The sequence below is a fragment of the Choloepus didactylus genome, chromosome 4, assembly GCF_015220235.1.
Source record: "Choloepus didactylus isolate mChoDid1 chromosome 4, mChoDid1.pri, whole genome shotgun sequence".
Taxonomy (NCBI): domain Eukaryota; kingdom Metazoa; phylum Chordata; class Mammalia; order Pilosa; family Megalonychidae; genus Choloepus; species Choloepus didactylus.
This window is the reverse complement of record NC_051310.1, coordinates 115,718,814-115,742,126: the sequence shown is the minus strand read 5'-3', so window position 1 is coordinate 115,742,126 and position 23,313 is coordinate 115,718,814. Positions and strand designations below refer to the sequence as shown.

General features: G+C 35.8%; 1 protein-coding gene across 9 annotated transcripts in view; it reads left to right on the top strand.

Moving 5' to 3' along the window:
• The window catches only part of USP3 (ubiquitin specific peptidase 3), a 156,159-nt gene that overhangs the window by 64,457 nt on the left and 68,389 nt on the right, over positions 1–23,313 (top strand). For 7 of the 9 annotated variants that reach the window (XM_037833750.1, XM_037833752.1, XM_037833758.1 and 4 more), the window contains 4 exons: positions 13,306–13,389; positions 16,354–16,435; positions 17,652–17,734; positions 19,076–19,192. In XM_037833750.1, the coding sequence (XP_037689678.1) occupies positions 13,306–13,389; positions 16,354–16,435; positions 17,652–17,734; positions 19,076–19,192 (366 nt within the window). The remainder of the gene's footprint in view (positions 1–13,305; positions 13,390–16,353; positions 16,436–17,651; positions 17,735–19,075; positions 19,193–23,313) is intronic. The other 2 variants (XM_037833753.1, XM_037833756.1) reach the window with 1 other exon arrangement.

Here is a 23,313-nt window from a genome sequence, read left to right as displayed (position 1 = left end):
TTTTCCTTGCTTTTGTTGATAAAGGACTCCAGTAATAGAATTAAGACCCGTCCTGAATGAGGTGGGTCACACCTAACTGAAGTAGCCTTATGAATAGGTCCCTCTTTTTCTTGTTGTTGTTTAAATGCAATTTTATTGAGATATATTCGCATAATATACTATCCTTCAAATTGTACAATCAGTTGTTCATAGTTGTGCATTCATCACCACAATCAATCCTTGAACATTTTCATTACTCCAAAAAATAAAATAAAAATTAGAATAAAAAAGAACATCCAAAACATTCCATTCCCCTCCTCCTCCATTGTTCATTAACTTTTTTTCATACTCGTTTGTTTTTTTAACTTTATCAAAAAATTAAAAAACAATAAAAAAACCTTTCAAACAAAACCAAAACAAAGGAATAAGAAAAAGCAAATAACCTAAAATAACTACATTGCTTCCAACATGTTCCTACCCTACCCCAAGAAAATAGACTATAACCAAAGTATTGGATAAGAAAAAGAAATAACCTAAAATAACTACATTTCTGTCAACTTGTTCCTACCATAACCCCAGAAATTAACAAACCATAGTCATTCCTGAGCATTCCCAGAACATTGTTTACCCTCCATAACTTATCTGTTCTTATTAGATTATCGTTCCACCTTCACTATTTCCTGTCTATCGCTAGGTCCCCTGCGTTCTACAATATAAATCATTTATTTCACATTTTTCACAGTGTTCACACTAGAGGTAACATATAATATTTCTCTTTTTGTGCCTGGCTTATTTTGCTCAGCATTATGTCTTCAAGATTCATCCATGTTGTCATGTTTCATGACATCGTTACTTCTTACTGCAGCATAATAGTCCATTATGTGTATATATCACCATTTTGTTTATCCATTCATCTGTTGAAGGACATTTGGGTTGTTTCCATCTCTTGGCAGTTGTGAATATTGCTGCTATGAACATTGGCATGCAGATATCTATTTGTGCCACTGCTTTCAGATCTTCTGGGTATGTTCCAAGAAGTGCAATTGCTGGATTGAAGGGTAACTCTGTGTCTAGTTTTCTAAGGAACTGCCAGACTGTCTTCCAGAGTGGCTGAACCATTATACAAACCCACCAACGAGTAAGAATTCTAATTTCTCCACATGCTCTCCAGCATTTGTAGTTTCCTGTTTGTTTAATGGCAGCCAATCTAATTGGTGTGAGATGATATCTCTTTGTGGTCTTGATTTGCATCTCCCTAATACCTAGTGAAGATGAACATTTTTTCATGTGTTTTTTAGGCACTTATGTTTCCTCTTTGGAGAAATGTCTTTTCATATCTTTTGCCCATTGTATAATTGGGCTGTCTGTACTATGTTGAGTTGTAGGATTTCTTTATATATGCAAGATATCAGTCTTTTATCAGATACATGCTTTCCAAATATTTTTTCCCATTGAGTTGGCTGCCTCTTCACCTTTTTGACAAATTCCTTTGAGGTAAGAAGCTTTTAAGTTTGGGGAGTGTACCGGCTTGTATATATATTATGTTCCCCAGAAAAAGCCATGTTCTTTAATGCATTCTTGGAGGGGCAGACATATTAGTGTTGATTAAGTTGGAATCTTTGGATTAGGTTGTGTCTATGGAGATGTGACCCACCCAACTGTAGGTGATACAATATTTCATAATTCAGCATTATTCATAATGCCCAAGAGATGGAAACAACCCAAATGTCCTTCAACAGATGAGTGGATAAATAAAATGTGGTTATATACACACAATGGAATACTATGCAGCAGTAAGAAGGAACAATGTTGTGAAACATATGGCAACTTGGATGAACCTTGAAGACATAATGCTGAGCGAAATAAGCCAGGCACAAAAAGAGAAATATTATATGCTACCACTAATGTGAACATTGCTGGAGGAGAATGCAGGGGTATTGGACTTCCCCACCTTGATGGTTGCTGATGTGCTCACAGACACTGGGGACTGGTGGTTTGATGGGCTGAGCCCTCAATCACAGGACTTGCCCTTGGGGAGACTGTTACTGCAAAGGAAAGGCTAGGGCTGCTTATAATTGTGCCTAAGTGTCTCCTCCTGAATGCCTCTTTGTTGCTCAGATGCGACCCTCTCTCTCTAGCTAAGCCAACTTGGCAGATGAAATAACTGCCCTCCCTGCTACGTGGGATCTGACACCCAGGGGTGTAAATACACGTGGCAACGTGGAATATGACTCCTGGGGAGGAATCTGGACCTGACATTGTGGGATGGAAAACATCTTCTTGACCAAAAGGGGGATGTGAAATAAAATGAAACATGTTGCAGTGGCAAGAGATTCCAAAAGGAGTCAAGAGGTCACTCTGGTGGGCACTCTTAGGCGCAATATTTTAGGTTCTAATGAATTGGAATAGCTAGCAGTAAATACCTGAAACTATCAAACTACAACCCAGAACCCTTGAATCTTGAGGACAATTGTATAAAAATGTAGCTTATGAGGGGTGACAGTTTGATTGGGAAAGCCATGTGGATCACACTTCCCTTTGTCCAGTGTATGAATGGATGAGTAGAAAAACGGGGGCAAAAAAAAAAAAAAAAAAACACCTAGTGTTCTTTTTCACTTTAATTTTTATTCTTATTACTTTTGTGTTTTTGGTAATGAAAATGTTCAAAAATTAATTTTGGGGACGCACAACTATATGGTGGTACTGTGAACAGTTGGTTGTATGCTTTGTATGACTGCATGGTATGTGAATATATCTCAATAAAATTGAATTATTAAAAACAGAAACCTCTGATTAGATAATTTCCATGGAGGCGTGGCCCTGCCCATTCAGCCTGGTCCTTGATTAGTTTCCTGGAGCACTATATAAGCTCAGACAGAAGGCGCGAGCTTGCTACAGCCAAGAGTGACACTTTGAAGAATGCACAAGAGCTGAGGAGCTGCAGATGAGAGAGAGTTTGAAGACAGCCATTGAAAGCAGACTTGTTTTCCGGAGAAGCTAAGAGAGGACAAATGCCCCAAGAGAACTGAGAGTGACATTTGAAGAGCAGCTGCAGCTAAGAGAGGACAAAATGCTCCAAGGGCAACACTTCGGAGAAAGCCATTTTGAAACGCAACCTGGGAGCAAGCAGACGGCAGCCACGTGCCTTCCCAGATAACAGAGGTTTTCTGGAGGCCAATGGCCTTTTTCCAGTTGATGCCTTACCTTGGACACTTTATGGCCTTAAGAGTATAACTTTGGAACCAAATAATTCCCCTTTATAAAAGCCAGTCCATTTCTGGTATTTTGCAAAAGAGCAGCCATTAGCAAACTGGAACAGGGAGTTCCCATTTATGTATTTTTCTTTTGTTGCTTGTGCTTTGGGTGTAAGGTCTAGGAAGTGACCTCCTAATACAAGATCTTAAAGATGTTTCGCTACATTATCTTCTAGGCGTTTTATGGTACTGTCTCTTATATTGAGGTCTTTAATCCATTTTGAGTTAAATTTTGTATAGGGTATGAGGTAGGGGTCCTCTTTCATTCTTCTGTATGTGGATATCCAATTCTCCCAGCCCCATTTGCTGAATAGACTGTTATGTCCCAGTTCAGTGGTTTTGGGGATCTATCTCCGAATTCTCAGTTCAATTCCATTGATCAATATGTCTGTCTTTGTGCCAGTACCATGCTGTTTTGACTACAGTGGCTTTATAATAAGCTTCAAAGTCAGGGAGTATAAGTCCTCCTGCTTCATTTTTCTTTTCTAGAATGCTTTTAGCAATTCAAGGCATCTTCCCCTTCCAAATAAATTTGATAACTAGTTTTTCCAAGTCTGCAAAGTAGGTTATTGGAATTTTTATAGGAATTAAATTGAATCTGTAGATGAGTTTGGATAGAATTGACATCTTAATCACATTTAGCTTACCTTATCCATAACAAGGAATATTTTTCCATCTTTTTAGGTCCCCTTCTATTTCTTTTAGTAAAGTTAAGTAGTTTTCTATGTATAGGTCTTTTACATCCTTGGTTAAGTTTATTCCTAGGTACTTGATTTTTTTAGTTGGTATTGAGAATGGAATCTTTTTCATGAGTATCTCTTCCGTTAAATCATTTCTGGTATAAAGGAACATTACTGACTTATGTGCATTAATCTTGTATCCTGCTACTTTGCTAAATTTGCTTATTAGCTCAAGTAATTGTGTCGTCGATTCAGGGTTTTTCCAGATGTAAGATCATATCATCTGCAAATAATGACAGTTTTACTTTCTTCCTTCAATTTGGATGCCTTTTATTTCTTTGTCTTGCCGGATTGCTCTGGATAGTGCTTCTAGGATGATGTTGAATGACAGTGGTGACAGCGGACATCCTTATCTTGTTCCTTATCTTAGAGGGAAGGCTTTCGGTCTCTCGCCATTGAGTACTGTGTTGGCTGTGGGTTTTTCATATATGTCCTTTGTCATATTGGGGAAGTTTCCTTCAATTCCTACCCTCTGAAATGTTTTATCAAAAAGGATGCTGGATTTGTTGAATGCTTTTTCAGCATCTATTGAGATGATCATTTGATTTTCCCCTTTTGATCTGTTAATGTGTCGTATTACATTGATTGATTTTGTTATGTTGAACCATCCTTGCATGCCTGGAATGAACCCTACTTGGTCATGGTGTATGATTTTTCTAATGTGTCCTTGGATTCGATTTGCAGGTATTTTGTTGAAATTTTTTCTGTCTATATTCATTAGGGAGATTGGCCTGTAGGTTTTTCCTTTTTTGTAGCATCTTTGCCTGGTTTTGGTATTAGAGTGATGTTAGCTTCATAAAATGAGTTGGGTAGTATTCCATTTTCCTCAATGTTTTGAAAGAGTTTAAGTAGGATTGGTGTCCGTTCTTTTTGGAAGTTTGGTAGCATTCCCCTGTGAAGCCATCTGGCCCTGGGCATTTATTTGTGGGAAGTTTTTTGATGACTGATTGGATCTCTTTGCTTGTGATTGGTTGGTTGAGGTCTTCTATTTCTTTCTGGTCAGTCTAGGTGTTATGTGTTTCCAGGAAATTGTCCATTTTCTCTGTGCTGTCCAGTTTATTGGCATACAGTTGTCATAGTATCCTCTTACAATTTTAAAAATTTCTTCAGGATCCATGGTAAAATCGCCCTCTCTCATTATTGTTTTGTTTATCTTCGTCTTCTCTCTTTCTGATTTTGTCAGTCTAGCTAGGGTCTTGTCAATCTTGTTGATCTTCTCAGAGAACCAACTTTTGGTGTTGTTAATTCTCCATTGTTTTTTTGTTCTCTATGTCATTTATTTCTGCTTTAATCCTTGTTATCTTTTTTCTTCTACTTGGTTTAGGATTAGTTTGCTGTTCATGTTCTAGCTTCTTCAGTTCCATTAGTTCTTTGATATTAGTCCTTTCTTCCTTTTTAATGTATGCATTTAGAGCTATAGATCTCCCCCTCAATACCTCTTTTGCTGCATCCTATAAGTTTTGATATGTTGTGTTCTCATTTTCATTCATCTGTATATATTTAGCAATTTCTCTTGCTATTTCTTCTTTAACCCACTGATTGGTTTAGGAGTGTGGTGTTTAACCTCCAGATATTGTGAATTTTCTAATTCTCTGATGGTTATTAACTTCTAATTGTATTCCATTTTGGTCAGAGAATGTGCTTTCAATAATTTCAGTCTTTTTAATTTATTGAGGCTTGTTTTATGGCCCAGCATATGATCTGGAGAAAGTTCCATGAGCACTAGAGAAGAATGTGTATCCTGGTGATTTGGGATGCAATGTTCTATATGTATCTGTTAATTCAAACTCATTTATCAGATTTTTTAGGTTTTCAATTTCCTTATTGGTCCTCTGTCTGGTTAATCTATCTATAGGACAGAGTGATGTATTGAAGTCTCCCACAATTATGTGAAAACATCTGTTGCTTCCTTCAGTTTTGCCAATGTTTGTCACATTTATTTTGGGGCACCTTGATTGGGTGCGTAGACATTTACGATTGTTATTTCTTCTTGTTGAATTGTCCCTTTTATTAGTATATAGTGACCTTCTTTGTCTCTTATAACATCCTTGCTTTTAAAGTCTATTTTATCTGAGATTAATATTGCTACTCCTGCTTTCTTTTGGCTATAGCTTGCATGGAATATTTTTTTCCATCCTTTCACTTTCAATTTCTTTGTGTCTCTTTGTCGAAGATGAGTCTCTTGTAAGCAACATATTGATGATTCATATTTTTTAATCCATTCTGCCAATCTATATCTTTTAATTGGGGAGTTTAATCTATTCACATTCAGTGTCATTACTGTGAAGGCATTTCTTGAAGGAGCCATCCTATCTTTGGTTTTTGTTTGTCAGATATATTTTTTTCTCTCCTTTCCATCTCTCTCTTATTTCCTTTAGCATACCCTTACTAAATCTCTTTAGTTCTGAACCCTTCTCCATTCCTCTCTCTCCTTTCTTTGTTTTCTCTGCAGTAGGGCTCCCTTTAGTATCTCTTGTAGGGCAGGTCTCTTGTTAGCAGATTCTCTCAGCTTTTTGTTTATCTGTGAAGATTTTTAAGCTCTCCCTCAATTTGAAGGAGAGCTTTGCAGAATAAAGAATTCTTGGTTGGCAGTTTTTCTCTTTCAGAATTTTAAATATGTGATTCCATTGCCTTCTTGCCTCCATGGTGACCACTGATTAGTCACTGCTTAGTCTTACGTATTTTCCCTTGTATGTGGTGAATTGCTTCTCTCTTTCTACTTTCAGAATCTCCTCCTTCTCTTCAGCATTTGACAAACTGATCAGAATATGTCTCAGAGTGGGTTTATTTGGATTTATTCTGTTTGGAGTTTGTTGGGTGCCTATGATTTGTGTATTTATGTTGTTTGGAAGGGCTGGGAAGTTTTCCCCAACTATTTCTTTGAATACTCTTCCTAGACCTTTACCCTTCTCTTCCCCTTCTGGAACACCAGTGATTCTTATATTTATGTGCTTTATGTTGTCCATAATATCCCTGAGGTTGATTTAGAATTTTTCGATTTTTTCTCCATTTTGTCTTTTGTACTTTAACTTTCAGGCCTGTACTCTTCCAGTTCGCTTATTCTTTCCTCAGCTTCCTCTAATCTAGTACTGTGTATATCCAGAATCTTTTTAATTTGATCAGCATTTTCTTTTATTTCCATAAGATCGTCTATTTTTAAAATTTATTCTTGAAAATTCTTTTTTATGCTCTTCTAGGGTCTTCTTCTTATCCTTTATATCATGTGTCATGATCTTGTTGTTTGTGATTACTCTTTGATTAATTGCTCCAAGTGCTGTGTCTCCTCTGATGTTTTGATTTGGGTGTTTGGGTTTGGGTTTGGGTTATCCTTATCTTCTGGTTTCTTCATATGCTTTAAATATTTCTGTTGTTTTTGGCCTCTTGCAATTTGCTTATCTTGATAGGGTTCTTTTAGGATATGCAGGCTTACTTGAACAATTATCTATAATTTGTCAGAGCTACAGCTTGATGGAGTGCACTTTCCCTGACTTAACAGCAGATGGCGCCCAATGAGCAGCTATTAACCTCAAGCTAGTTCTCCCCAACTTCGGTCTTTGTGGCAAGTGGAGGTTCGAATCTTGTGGGGGTCCAGTCAGTGCACCAAATTTCCGTGTGCAGTTGGTGCAGGCAGCCCTGAAGGTGGGGGGTGTGCCCTGTGCAGTTAGGGAGAGAAGGCATGTTTAAGACTCAGATCTCCCAACTGTTCCTGGAGACTTACAGCTGTTGCACAAGGTCCAACCCTTTGGCTCAGACTCCCCACAGTCTCTCTCTGCCATGGGTCCCACAAGTCCCTGGGATTGGTTGTAGGGCCTTTGGGACTTCCATGTGGGACCCCACTTCACAGCCATGCACTGTGTGGGCTTCTGCAGAGAAAGACTGCACTATGTCACAGGTGAGGGGAATCCCCAAGGAAGCTCTCAGCTATAGTGCCACACAGGTGCGTTCCCAGCCCACTGAAAAGATGGCTGTGCAGGGCATGGTAATTTCCCACTTCTGTGGACCTCTGCCTTCCTAGCTCCGGGGGCAATTAGCTGTGGGTGTGCAAAAGGCTATCATCCATGCCAGATACTGATGCAGGTGCCCGGGGCGTGGAAAGCACTCCCCACCGTGTTTGACTGCGCAGCTCTTGCTGCCAGATCCACAGCTGCTTTTAGGGTTTTTAAAACTAATCCATCTCCAAAGGCCGACCCTAGGTTTCTCTCCACTGTGGCATGGCTGCTGTTTCCCACAGCAGCCTCACGGCACTCGTTTCCAAACGCAGACTCTTGGTTTCATCAAGTGCACAATCACTGGATGTAGAGGATCTTGTCCAGCTGGTACAACCCTGGAACTGGTATTCTGAAACTCTTTCTGTCTTTTATCTAGTTTTTTTCACAGAAAAGTATTTTGCTCTGTCTCTCCTAGTCCACCATCTTGGATCCTGTCCCAATAGGTTCCTTCTTAAAATGGGTCCACACCTATAGGAATGGATTAAATTTAGGGACATATTTTTATGGGGTACATGCAGCTTCATACCACCATAGTTACTTTACTGAAAGTCTTTATTTCTTTAGGCTTCTTAGAACTACTGTCTAGTGTCCTTTCCTTTCAGTCTGAAGAACCCTATTTAACATTGCTTGTAGAGCAAGTCTAGTGACTTGTTTATCTGGGAATGTCTCACTCTCATCCTCATTTTTAAAGACAGTTTCATTGGATATAAAATTCTTGTTTGGCAATTGTTTTCTTTCAGCACTTTAGATATTTTGTCCCACTGTCTTCTTGTGTCCATGGTATCTGATGAGAAATTGGAACTTAATCATATTGGAACTTCCTTGTACATAAAATGTTGCTTATCTTTGAAGTTTACAGAAGTCTCCTCTTGTCCTTGGCGTTTTGACAGTTAGACTGTCGTATATGTTTCTGTTTGTGTTTATCCTGTATGGTGTTTGTTGGGTTCTTAAATGTGTATATTCATGTCTTTCATTAAATTTGGGAAGTGTTCTGCTATTATTTCTTTGATATTCTCTCTGCCCCTTTCTCTCTTCTTCTAGGACTTCAATAATGCATATAGTGGTATGCTTCATGGTGTCCTACAGGTCTTTTACACTGTTTGCTTTTTTTTCAGTTTTTTTTCTTTCTGCTCCTCATCCTGAATGCTTTCAATTGTTTTGTCTTTGAGTTCACTGATTCTTTCTACTTCCAGCTCCTTTTTGTTCTTGAAACCCCTCTAGGGAATTTTTTTCTTTTCGGTTGTTATAGTCTTCAACTCCAGTAGTTCTGTTTGATTCCTTTTTAAAATTTGTTTATTGAGGGATTCTTATATTATTCATTTATTGTTTACTTGAAATCGTTTAGTTCTTTCTCTGTGTTTTCCTTTATCTCCTTGAGCATATTCAGGATCATTTATATATATATATATATATATATATATATATATATATATACACACACACACACACACACACACACACATATAGTCTTTGTCCTGCATATTCAAAGTCTGGTCTTCTTTGTTTATCTTTTTTGGATTTTAATCTTGTCCCTTTTAATGGGCCGTCATTTCCAGTTTCTTTGTTCATCTTGTAATCTTTTGTTGTACACTGTACATTTTAATATTTTAAATTGCTGACTCTGGGATTTTGTTTCCAGAGTTGTCTACTTCTTAAGTTTGTATCCAGCTAGTGATATGACAAAGATTTCTTTGAGTGCTAGGAGCTAAGAAAAACAAATTAACCAAAACAAAAACATCTCTTACAGTCTTTGCAAAGTGGATCTGCATTGGCTAATGCTCTCCTTCTGAGTTTAGCCCTTCTGTGAGGAAGAGCATCCTGAGGCCAATATAAAGTGTAGGATCCTCTCTGTCTTTTCTGAGCCTAGGTTCTTGTCCTGGTCTTGTACTTGTCCCTGGCCTTAGGAATTCCCCTATTTATAGAAATTTGAGTGTTCCCATTGCTCCCTGTGAAATAGACTTCCTCCCCATCCAGGTATTCTATTGTATAACTTAAAGTAGGCCCTAGGCCACTTGGACTTAATTATTTCTTACACTGCTTTAGCTCTCTGCAAACTGCTTCTGCCTGAAGGACAAGTCATGGGAGGAGAGGAGTTTTCTAGTTCAGTCTTTCATGCTGCTGCCCAACATGTTGGCACGGCCATACATGCATGCCAGAATGTGCATAGCAGTTACTCTGCTGTCTCTGGAACAGGACCAAGGACCCATAATAAGAGCACAGGGAGGCTGTATACTGCAGAGGGAAGAGTTTGTGGAAGGGCTAGCAGGGGGTGCTACAAGCTTCTCCTAATGCTTTTAAAGCTGCATTTTCTTTATTCTTCCCTCACCCAGTTATGCAGCCTTTTTAACTGTTTTCTGAATTTTTGAGGAAGATCATTCTGCCAGTTTTTGCTAGGTGTTCAAAGATTCTATGGGGTATAGCACGCTAGAGCATCTTATGGTATATCATCTTTGTCTACTAGAAGCCCTAACCTTATCTTTTATACACTATTTCCTCCTCTAACAAACATTCTGTAATATGTTGCATAATGATTTCTTAATCTTATTTTTTTCTCTTTAATACTCAGTTAATGTAAACTCTCTTAAATAGTACTTTTTTCCTATTAAATTCAGAAATGAACCTTCTTCCTATTAGAATTAGAAGTAGTAGAGCTCATCTTTACTTGAAGAATTGCCTAAAATCATGAAATGAAAGCTTCTTCAGTATGAATTTCATAGTCTAAAAGTTGGTGAAATCATGTATGCAGTTCCTGATTTTTGTTTGTTTGTTGCATGAAGTCCTGTGTATATGAAGAGATGCTGAACTCTGTATTTCCTTTTCTGGTGAAGCATTAATCAAGTTATCTGTACTCTGCCTAGGATTCTCCTGTCACAGTTTCTCAGTACCAGGAGCATATAAAGAAGAAAAGGTGGAATTAAGTTTTTATAATACTATTTCCACTACCATTTTGGGAAACAAGCATATTTCACCTAGGGCATTTAACCATATTTTATAACATTATTTCAAAATGGGAAAACCAATCCAGGTTTACAGAGGACCAATCTACAACCTTTTGAAACACAATCTATAAGCTATGTACTTTATTGTATTTCATATTCTGGTTATGTTTTCTTAAGGGAAAGTTAAGAGGAGTGGACTGATTTTATTTAGAAGTGTTAGAAGCAACATTATTAAAGCGATAAACAATTCTGACCAAATAGCTTCAATACAGTTGCTGTAAACCGGGAAGAGAGTTTTATAACTTAAGTCTTTCTGCTTTCCTTGGGACACTTGTATAGTAGGTTAAATTTAGACAATACAAATTATATACTGAAAAAATTATATCTAAAAAATAACTATGCCTCTTAGAGCTTGTCAGAGAGCCTAGCATTGGAAACCATGGTTCAAAGGTTTGTCCATTTCATATTTTGATAGATACTACCAAATTGCCTTGCAAAGAGCTTATACCACTTTACAATTCAAAATTAGTGATGAGATTTTCTTTCTTTGCCAATAAGAACAACTTTTGTTATATTCTTAGTCTTAATTATATACACTATTTGTTAAATGGCTTTTAAATTTTTTTTTAAAAAATTCAAATGATAGAGAAGTCTAGAGTGAAAGCTTCTTCATTTAGTCTCTCAAAATCCCACTCTTAAAAAAGTCCTTTTAACTTTTTTGCATGAAAAACCAGTCAGTCAGTCAGACAGGCAGGCATACCAATAAAGGATATATTATCATGTCAACATGTAATGAACATAAAATTACTGTAGTTAGTTTGTATTCTCTTGTTCATACGAAGTCTTCAAACTCCAAATTCACTTACAGCACATCACAATTCAGGTGCTATATTTCATCAGGAATATTTGATCTTATTTAGGTTTGTAAAATTACATTAAAAGTAGATTCACACTATTTCAAACATTATTAAAAGCTTTCCAATAAAAATCTAGTACCAAAAAAACCCCACCCTTTTTCTTTAATATTTGCCTGTATATGATAAAACTTGACTCATTTTTTTTTATAACAGTTGATTTGACTTTGAAGCAAAAGCATCTGATTTTCGTACTGTATTTTGTCCAAGTTAATTAAATTCACTAACTCTTATAACAGCTCAGTATTAACAGTGAATTCTCCTACCATTGCTGGTACTTTGTTCTAGAGGAAGCAGGATGTACAAGGTTGCTTTTGCTATTTGTGGAAATGTTAGGGATTAATCCTGAAAACACAGAGAATATGTTAGAGAAATGTCGTTTGACAGCATAGATAATCAATTAATGGGAGGGAGTGTTAAGTAACATTTTAGTTAAAGTTTTGAAAGCATTCACTTAAAATTTTAATCTCCTCAATAAAAGACACAAGCCACTCTTTCATGTATAATCTTAAAAAAAAAATCACTCCCCCCCCACATTATCATTTTTAAAGGCTGAATTTAGAAATGTAAGAAATGATTTGGATTCTGCTAGATATGACTTAATTTACTAATTGCTTTCCTTTTAAAGTTTTGTTTGCCCAGAACAGCAATGTTATTATCAGTATTCTGCAGTAGTTTATAAGTGGTTTTATACAAAGCCGCATTTTCAAAAGAATATCTTGGTGCCAGCTCCTAAGTGTTTTTGTGAAAATTGGCCTTATCCCAGGAAAAATTGAGTGCCAGTGCACAAGTTAAAGTTTATTACATGTGATTCCTTATACTGTTTTCCTATAGGCTTGATAAAACACACACACACAGTATCAAATTTTTAAAAGCCTTAAACATCTTTCTTCAAAGCAGTTGTCAGTTTCCTAAATGATGTAGCTATGGTTTTATACGTTTGTTTTCTAGCACCTCAGAATGAAAAGATTCATCTGAATTAGATTTAATTAAATCATGCTTAAATGTATAGCTTTATTTTTAGTTTTTTTATTCAGGTATCCCTACAGGTTAATTACCTTGTCCCTATTATTCACTTAAATTTCTCTCCTCCAAAATTTCCCATTAATTTTGGTTGGGAAGTAGCACCTTAAGCGTTAGATTCAATACTTTGTGAATAGAATTGGTGCTTTTATTTCATTTTCCATGTATTATACACCACTTGAAAAGAATGTAACACACATTATCAGCTTATTTCATTTTCGAAGGAGGAATTGAAGAGATTTTGAATAAAAATCTGGAGAGAAGCTAGTGTTCATTGCCTATATTACTTTTTAAGAAGACTCTTAAAAAAAAATCCCATTGTGGATCCAAGTCTTCTTTAAACTTTTACCGACAGTAACTGCCCACAAAGCCCTGTGATCATCTTGGCAGCTGCCGGGGTCTTTTAGTGATTCATTACTGTGGTTCCTTAAGCTCTTTACACGCATTGATTAATATTTTCCTTGCAGTTATCGATGTGATGATTTTGTGGTTAATGACACCAAGCTGGGGCTGGTACAGAAAGTCAGAGAACACTTACAGAACTTGGAAAAGTAAGTAATAGACCTTGAGAAAGAGAAGGAATGGGATAGGGTGGAGGGGTCTTTTAAAAATTTTGCATGGGATTTTTGTTTATGAGCTCCATACCTGTATCACGCTTTTAATATGATTGAAATGCTGATAAAATGAACTTTAGGTTTGGATGTCTGAAACTGTATCCGTAGTTACTAGTTATACTGCTGCATTTTTTCATTTAGTATTCATCATTAACCATATCCAAGGACCCAAGAGCTTATTTTTTTAGTTATTACCCACCAAATTACCAGCTACTGGCTTCATTTGCAGGGGTATTTTTTTGGGGGTGGGGGTGGGGTGAGATGGTACAAGGAAAGGGCAGAAAATGATTTTAAGTCATTTTAGAGTTACTTTTGATATTAGAAAATCCTTTTCGAATGTATCAGGAGGTCTGCTTAGGAACACTAAGATTTATGTCTTATTTTTAAGAGAAATTAGGTTTGATTATCATATTATTGTCCACTTTGTATGATACTGCAGGATCCTAGTTTCTTCTCGTCAGTATATTCCTTGAAGTTACAAGGAGCTATGAAATACTTGGTCATCATTGAGAAATTATTTATGTGAATAGTGGAATCTATGTACTCCAAATCATCAGATGCCATCTAATTTATTTTGGCAGTTGATGTATAAGAAAAGTATTGTGAGAACATGCCGAAGTCATGGGTTCCTTCACAAACTTAAATGTAAAGCCAATAGAATATTTTTAAGTTGTATATGGAGAGGAAAAACATAAAGCCAACTTGTTCAAGTGAAACAGTGTATAGTTTTGGTTAACCAAAGTCTTCATTATGCATGTCTCATTAACTAAATAGCTGATGGGGGAAGAAGAATTGATTTCTTTAAAATCTCAATAATTAAACTGCTTTGTGTTGAAGTACCTTTTGGCTTATTTTTTTATTTTTTTTATTTTTTGGCTGCTTCTTCAAAGTGCTTCTTCCTTTTAATTTGAATTGAGCACCATGAGCTCAATCTAGGATTTGAGACACAGGTACAATACGCAGATCCAAATAGTCTGAAATTGTTCACAATTTACTGTGAAGTAGGAGATTCCTGCAGTAATTTATATAATGTCACTCTTTGGTGTGGTGATGCCATTGTAACCATCCTACTGACTTGTTTCTTTGTTATAGATATTCGTAGCTACCATCAGAATATTTTTGCTGCCACTTAGTTTTCTATGAGAAAAGATTACCATCTCAATTCCAAATAAATTAATCAGAACTAAGACAAAAGGCAAATAATTTAAAAACCCACACATGGTTTTTGCCAATTATCAAATCTTTTGTATTTATTGATCACTTCATCAGGTAAAAGATGTCACAGACTGCCTTGTCTACACTCCTACATGGCCCCATTGAAAAATAAGCTTGCAATCCTTCCTTTGTCGAGAAACATTACGTATGTTTATTTTTATGGTTTTTTTTTTTAAATGTAGGTTTTAGTCCACAGTGAAAGCAGCAGTTTAAAAACTATAATTATGTTTATGTTTTACATAATTTTAGATTATTTTACATGTCACCTAGAGCAGCACTGTCCAGTAGAACTTTCTGCAGTGATGGAAATATTCTAAATCTTTGGTAGCCACTAGACACATGTTGGTTTCAAACACTTGAAAAGTGACTAGTGGACCGATAAACTGAATTTTTTATATTATTTAAGTTTAATTAATTAAAATTTAAGGAGCCACATGTAGCGAGTGGTTCCCATATTAGACTGTGTGGCTCCAGAGGATCCTGCCATTTTGAGAAACACCGAAGGTAAAATTTAATAACTTCTATTTTTAAAAGCTAAATGCTTTGTTTAAGTAGCTTGAACATGAAAGTTAACTATTAGGCATTGTCACCACGTAGTATTATACTGGGCATATTAATTCAACTTCTTCATTTGCAGAATATGTGAATATTTGAATAAATACTGTAGTACGTGGAACTGGTCTTTCCTTACCAAGGAGTCACCAGTACTCAGAAAAACAGATGTTTTCTATGAATATTTTTAGATGTGAAGCAACTGACCATCACTGGATCTGAAGCTCCAAGATGTTATATGTCTCATCTGGAAATTCTGGCAAGAAAAATAATTATATATTTACTTTGGATTAGCCTGGCACTTTTTTTTTGCAGAAGGGAAAGAATTGGCAGACTTTAAAGTCTGTGTTGTTTAACCATAATTTTTATTTCCTTAAGATTACTTCACCTGATATGTAATAATTTTAAAGTGACTTTTTGAGGATACAGATTACTTTCTGATAAAATTTAAACAAAGTGTCTCTTTGATCAAGAAAAATGTTGAATGGTTTTAATTCAGAATTTCTGTGGTAATTAAGATTACTATAGAATACTCATTGCAGCATAGCTGAATCAAATAAATTCATATAATTAGATACCATATACCTATATTTATCAATCCTCAAATCCAGATTATATCATAATCTGTAAGGTAAATGAGCAAAACATTGTAACTATCAACATAAGAAAGACGTAGCGTATTCTTGGAGACTTAATGTAATCTTGAAATAATTGTGTCAGACAAGGATTCCCCTTTTGTTGTGAGGAATGGGTCTTCTCATTTTTGAGACTTCGCAGTTGATTAGGCAGATTGTGTGGCGGTGGAGAGGAGTCTCACATGCTACATCTGTTGGGCCAGATTTGCTGGGAAGCACCTGGTGGTGGCAGCTTCCAGCCGTACTCCCACGACAACTGGCAGAGTAGTGGACTGTACATAAAGCAATGGGGATTTCTAAGGGAAAGTGGAATTCCTCAGTTACTACAAATGCTTGTGGGTCACAGGGGAATCATTTCCATGGCCCTAACGAAGAAGCCAGGGAAGGCTGCATGCCCTGGATGCTTAGGACAGCTCAAATTTATTCTTTAATGTGCTGTTGTACCATGTATTATGTTAAAGTCTTTTGACCATCTATTTGTTTGTTTGTGTTTTAATAGCTCAGCTTTCACAGCTGACAGGCATAAGAAAAGGAAACTTTTGGAAAATTCATCACTAAACAGCAAGTTAGTAAAAGTAAATGTAAGTAATTAAAAGTTATTCAAATATAAAAGTTAAGTGAGATTTAAACACTGTGTTATTTCAACTCTAACAGTTAATGTTGCCGCTTATAAACTTTTCTAAATGGGTGCCTTGGATTTGGAGTAGTTTACAAAATGTTTATTATCTGTGCTTATTCTTGATGTCACTACTTCAGTGGGTGAATGCATCTGTCAATGCTTCCTTCCATCACAATCATGACTGTGCTCCTCTATCTTAGAAAGCAGTTCCTTCTTAACACCTACTCACATACCTATTTACTCCATTTTTGTAGGATTCCATAGATCCTTACTTCCTTCTTTAAAGGTCCCAAAGGCAAATTATATGGGTCTGAAATTTATTTCTTAGGATTTCATTAATACAGTTTCACCATAAAAGAATATGCTTCCTAATCCTGGTAACATCTGTTATAATGGTGTATGAGCCGTCAATGGATTAACAAAATTTAAAGATTATTAAATATTTTCACATAGACCAGTACTTTTGCCCTGCATTTATCCCTTTGCTGTCATACTATGTTTGGACATGCATTTAATTAAAAGTACTATGATTTTGTGGAAGAAAGTACTAAAGTGTTCTCATAGCCATCTGAATTGTGGGTAGAGATGCTTTGGATTGGATTGGTAGATTCATCTCTTAAATGTAGTTGTCATGGTGCATTGTAGAGCTAATCAGAAAACCAAGCCTTAGTCTTTAAAACAAGTTCATGTAGTTTTTCAAGATTCATATCCCATCACTAGGAAAACGTGGCTTGATCATTTAAACATGGCTTAGAGTTAAAAGTTTGGGGATGGAAAACTTGGAGCATATAAATTTATATTTTTATCCATGCCTAATAGTTTTAATAGAGTTTTATAAAGGCATTAAGTCTTTAATTTTATTTCCTATAAAGATTTTCCTGTTTTTTTGCATTGTATACCCCTTGGAACTTATTAATGCCGATTGCCTCACAAGCCCCCGTAAGGTTACTCCCATTTAGAAGAATCCCAGGATCAAAAACAGCCTTCTAAAAATATTCAGACACTTAAACAGAGATGAGAAAAAAGGGTTTGTATGAAATATTCATTAGGCAATAAAGACCAATTCCAAATTGTCTTAGTGCTCACCTTTCAAATATAGGCTGTTGCTTTGCTGTGATTTTTGAAACAACTGGTCTTCTCTTGGCATTCCTAATAGCCTCTTCTGTATCATTTTACAGGGAAGCACCGCTGCCATTTGCGCCACAGGCCTCCGGAATTTGGGGAATACGTGTTTCATGAATGCCATCCTTCAGTCGCTCAGGTAACATTACAGCCAGAGCTTAAGTATCTGAGATTAGTTTCTAATGGAATGGTTAAGAGAAAGGCTCTGATCTTGTTTCTGCCACTTACTCCAGTCATATGGCCTGGAGCAAGTTACCTCACCTCCCAGTGCCTTAGTTTCCTCATCAGTCAAGATGGGGATAATAGTTCTACCTCATAGAGTAGTTGGGAGGATTAAATAATATAGTTTATATAAAGTGCTTAGACATTGCTTAGCAGTAAATATTAGCAGTTATCATTATTATTTCTTTTTTTATTTTTTATCATAATTTTTATTGTAGAATATAACATATATAAAATGTGATAACTTTCTAAGTGTAATTTAACACATAGTTAGAGAGCAAATTTCAAAGAATATTTTAGGTGACAATTCCACAGTTTTCAGCATTATTTCTTATTGTTACTTGAATAGGCTAGAACAGGGATCAACAAACTTTGTAGTAGTAAAAGGCCAGATAGGGAATATTTGAGTCTTTGTGGGCCTTTCTCTGTTACTTTTTTTTAACAACTTTTTTAAAAGGTAAAAACCATTCTTAGCTCACTGGCCAAACAAAATAGCAGGCTGTACAAAAAACAGGCCAAAGGCTAGATTTGGGCCATAGTTCCCAATCCCTGGATTACAGGGAACTCTGTACAGAGAGCTTTGTTCAGTCATTAGTTGAGTCTTAAGTATGGTCGTAAGATCTGCTGTTTAGAAGATCTTCATAATGTAAGAAAAATAGCAAAAATAAAATAGCCAATAAGGTCTACCTAAGTTATGTAAAAAAATTATTTCGAAAGTTAAATATTTCTAGATTTAAATGAGGCATCAAAAGCCAGAATAAATTGTCTTTGCAAGGTCACATTGCTAATTAGGAGCACAAGCTGTGTTTGATCTCTCCTTGATGGTACTGCCTCTCAGCTTTTGCATTCTTGCTCAAAGAATAATTCTTGTTATTACTGAATTCTCATTGTTACTTAGTATACTACCTCAGAATAATATGGCTGGTCTCATAGTTTGATTTACTTGAGGAAATTATTGAATACCTGGAAACAAGTACCTGGAAAGAGAGAAACAGTGACAACCTATGAATTGGAGAAGAAATTAAGGAATTTTTTTGAAAAGAGATTCTAAGTTCTGTGTTCATTTCCACAAAGTACATTTTGTTTTGTCTCGGAGTTGATGAAAGAAACTCAGTGTCAGTGATGCATTGAGTACAATTTAAATGAGACAATTGAAAGGTCACTTTTTTCAAAACCCATAAGTAGATTCCATAGAACTTTCTTTACAGACCTATTAAATTCCTTTTTATATAATTTTCTTCCTTTCCTTTTAAAATAGTAACATTGAACAGTTTGCTGTTATTTCAAAGAACTCGCCTGCTGTGGAGTTAAGAAGAAATGGGAAAACAGCGGGAAGGCGAACTTACCATACCAGGAGCCAAGGGGATAACAATGTGTGAGTTATAAGAATATGTCCTTTCTTGCTTTGAGGTTAGAAAACAAATGTCTCTTACTGGCGATTTTCATTGTGTTATATGAGTTACTAGGCCACAAGTAAATGTGAAAAAACTCTTCTAAAAAATTGTGCTTAAGTATTTAGCTGGTAATCTTAATACTTGTTGGAATTTTTTTTTTTTTTTTTTTTTTTTTTACCACCATAACAGGTAGGATAAATCTAGCACTTTTCTTACTGAGTCTTTGCAGATTTGGTCATTCTAAAATTGAGACATCTATATATGAAATATAGTTCTAGGTATACCAGCATGAATATCATTGGTTCACGTGAATTGATACTTTTTAGGGAATCCTGTCTTGGATGGTAAAATTAATTTGTAGTCAGAAAAATAATTGTGGGACAATGCAGTCAATTTTTAGTTGATGTGGAAAGGAACAAGAAATGGACAAGTGAATATTAAAGACCAACCCTGTATTCATATTCAGTGTGTAGCCAGGCCCTATAACCCGATTCAGCAAGATCTGCCATATTATCGTGATTTTAAGGGACACATATTTCATATCTTAACATTACTGAGTATGACTTACAATCTGTATATATTTAATGTAATGGTTTCCTTGACTGTCCATCCCTGCTCCCACACACTCCCATTCCTACATGTTCTGAAAAGCTGTCTTATAATCTGACACTTTCCTGCCTAGGTGGCTGAGGAATAGGATAGACCATGTTGGAATGGCAGACAATTGGGATAGAGCCACAATACACAGGGTAACTCTAAAGCCAGGCCTTGGAGGAGGGATGGAATGACCCCATCGGAAATGGTATTTTTTTTAAATGCAATTTTATTGAGATATATTCACAGACCAAATAATCCATCCAAAGTATACCTCAGTGGCTCGAAGTATCATCACATAGTTGTGCAGTCATCACCACAATCAATTTTAGAACATTTTCATTACTCCAACAATAATAATAATATAAAATAAAAATATAAAAGAAAACCTAAAATATCCCATACCCCTTAACTCCTCCCCGTTTTAGACCCCTAGTATTGATGTGGTACATTTGTTACTGTTGATGAGAGGATATTAAGATATTACTGTTAATTATAGTCCTTAGTTTGTAATACATACATATGTTCCCAAATACCCCTCTATTATGAACTCTTTGTAATAGTGTTGTACATTTGTTCTAGTTCATAAGAGAACTTTTTAGTATTTGTACTGTGAATCACAGTCATACTCCTCCACAAGATTCACTGTGTTATACATTCCCATGTTTTCACCTCTAGCTTTCCTTCTAGTGACATACATGACTCTAAACTACCCCTTTCAACCACATTCACTCAAAATTCAGCACTTTTATACTTCTAATAATGTGCTACCATCACCTCTATCTGTTTCCAAATGTTTTAAGTTCAACCTAGCTAAACATTCTGAACATATTAAGCAACCACTCCCCATACTCTACCCTCATTCTATCCCCTAGTAACCTATATTTTACATTTTATGTCTGTGAGTTTATGTATTACAATTAGTTCATATTAGTGAGATCATGTAATATTTGTCCTTTTGTGTCTGACTTATTTCACTCAGCATAATGTCTTCAAAGTTCATCCATGTTGTTGGGTGTTTCAGAACTTCATTTCTTCTTACTGTTGAATAATATTCTGTTGTATGTATATACCACATTTTGTGATGGGTGGTATATAACCCATTCATCGGGTGATGGACACTTGGGTTGTTTCCATCTTTTAGCAATTGTGAATATGCCACTTTGAACACTGGTATGCAAATGTCTGTTCGTGTTCCTGCTTTCAGTTCTCCTGGGTATATACCGAGTAGCAGAATTGCCGAATCATAAGGCAACTTGATACTTAGCTTTCTGAGGAACAGCCAGGCTGTCTTCCATAGTGACTATACCATTTTACCTTCTGACCAGCAGTGAATAAGTGTTCCTGTTTCTTCACGTCCTCTCCAACACTTGTAGTTTCGTTTAATAGTGGCCATTCTAGTAGGTGTGAAATGATATCTCATTGTGATTTTTTTTAATTAAATTCAGTTTTATTGAAATACATTCACACACCATACAATCATCCATGATATACAATCCACTGTCCACAGTATGACAACATAGTTACGTGTCCATCACCACAATCCATCTCTGAACATTTTCCTTACATCAGAAAGAACCAGAACAAGAATAAAAAATAAAAGTGAAAAAAAAACACCCAAATCATCCCCCCATTCTCATTGTGATTTTGATTTGCATTTCCCTAATAGCTAGTGAAGCTGAGCATCTTTTCATGTGCTTTTTAGCTGTTTGTATTTCCTCTTTGGAGAAATGTCTGTTCATGTCTTTTGCCTGTTTTTAAATTGGGCTGTTTATCTTTTTATTGTTGAGTTGTAGGATTTCTTTATATATTCTGGATAGCAAATCCTTATCAGATATATGGTTTCCAAATATTTTCTCTTATTGAGTTGGCTGCCATTTCACCCTTTTGACAAAGTCGTTTGAAATACAAAAATATTCAATTTTGAGGAGGTTTCATTTATCTATTTTTTCTTTCATTGCTTTTGCTCTGGGTGTAAGGTCTGGGAAATTACTTCCTTTCACTAGATCTTGAAAATGTTTCCCTATATTTTCTTCTAGTTTTATGGTACTGGCTCTTATATTTAGGTCTTTGGACAATTTTGAATTAATTTTTGTATAGAGTGTAGGATAGGGGTCATCTTTAATTCTTTGGATATTGATATCCAGTTCTCCCAACACCATTTGTTGAAAAACTCTTCTGTCCCAGTTGAGTGGATTTGGGAGCGTTGTCAAAAATCAATTGACCATAGATCTGAGGGTCTATTTCTGAACTGTGAATTCGATTCCATTGATCGTATGTCTGTCTTTATGCGAGTACCATGCTGCTTTGACCCCTGTGGCTTTTTTTTTTTTTTTTTTTTAATTCAGTTTTATTGAAATATATTCACAAACCATACAGTCATCCATGGTATACAATCAACTGTTCACAGTATGATCATATAGTTATGCGTTCATCACCACAATCTATTTCTGAACATTTTCCTTACATCAGAAAGAATCAGAATAAGAATAAAAAATAAAAGTGAAGAGAGAATACCCAAACCATCCCCCCATCCCACCCTATTTGTCATTTAGTTTTTACTCCCATTTTTCTACTGATTTTTTTTCAATTTTTTAACTTTGTTTATCAAAAAATTAAAAACAAACAGGCAAACAACAACCAAAAAAACCCCACAACATTTCAAACAAAGCAATGGATTAAGGAAAACAAATAACCTAAAATAACTACTTTGCTTCCAACATGTTCCTACCATACCCCAAGAGAATTGACAACCCCTAAGAAAACAAAGGAATAAGAGAAAAAAAAAACCTAAAATAACTCTATTGCTTCCAACATGATCTTACTATATCCAAGAAAGTTTACAAACCATAATCATTCCTGAGCATTCCCATAACATTGAGATTACCCTCCATAGTTTATCTGTTCTTATTAGATTATCATTCCCCCTCCACTAATTGGTATCTCTAGGTCCCCTACATTCTACAGTATAAAACATTGTACATTTTTCACAGAATTCACATTAGTGGTAACATACAATATCTCTCTTTTTGTGCCTGGCTTATTTTGCTCAGCATTATGTCTTTTTTTTTTTTTTTTTTTTTTTTTAATCTTCATTTTATTGAGATATATTCATATACCACGCAGTCATACAAAACAAATCGTACTTTCGATTGTTCACAGTACCATTACATAGTTGTACATTCATCACCCAAATCAATCCCTGACACCTTCATTAGCACACACACAAGAATAACAAGAATAATAATTAGAGTGAAAAAGAGCAATTGAAGTAAAAAAGAACACTGGGTACCTTTGTCTGTTTGTTTCCTTCCCCTATTTTTCTACTCATCCATCCATAAACTAGACAAAGTGGAGTGTGGTCCTTATGGCTTTCCCAATCCCCTTGTCACCCCTCATAAGCTACATTTTTATACAACTGTCTTCGAGATTCATGGGTTCTGGGTTGTAGTTTGATAGTTTCAGGTATCCACCACCAGCTACCCCAATTCTTTAGAACCTAAAAAGG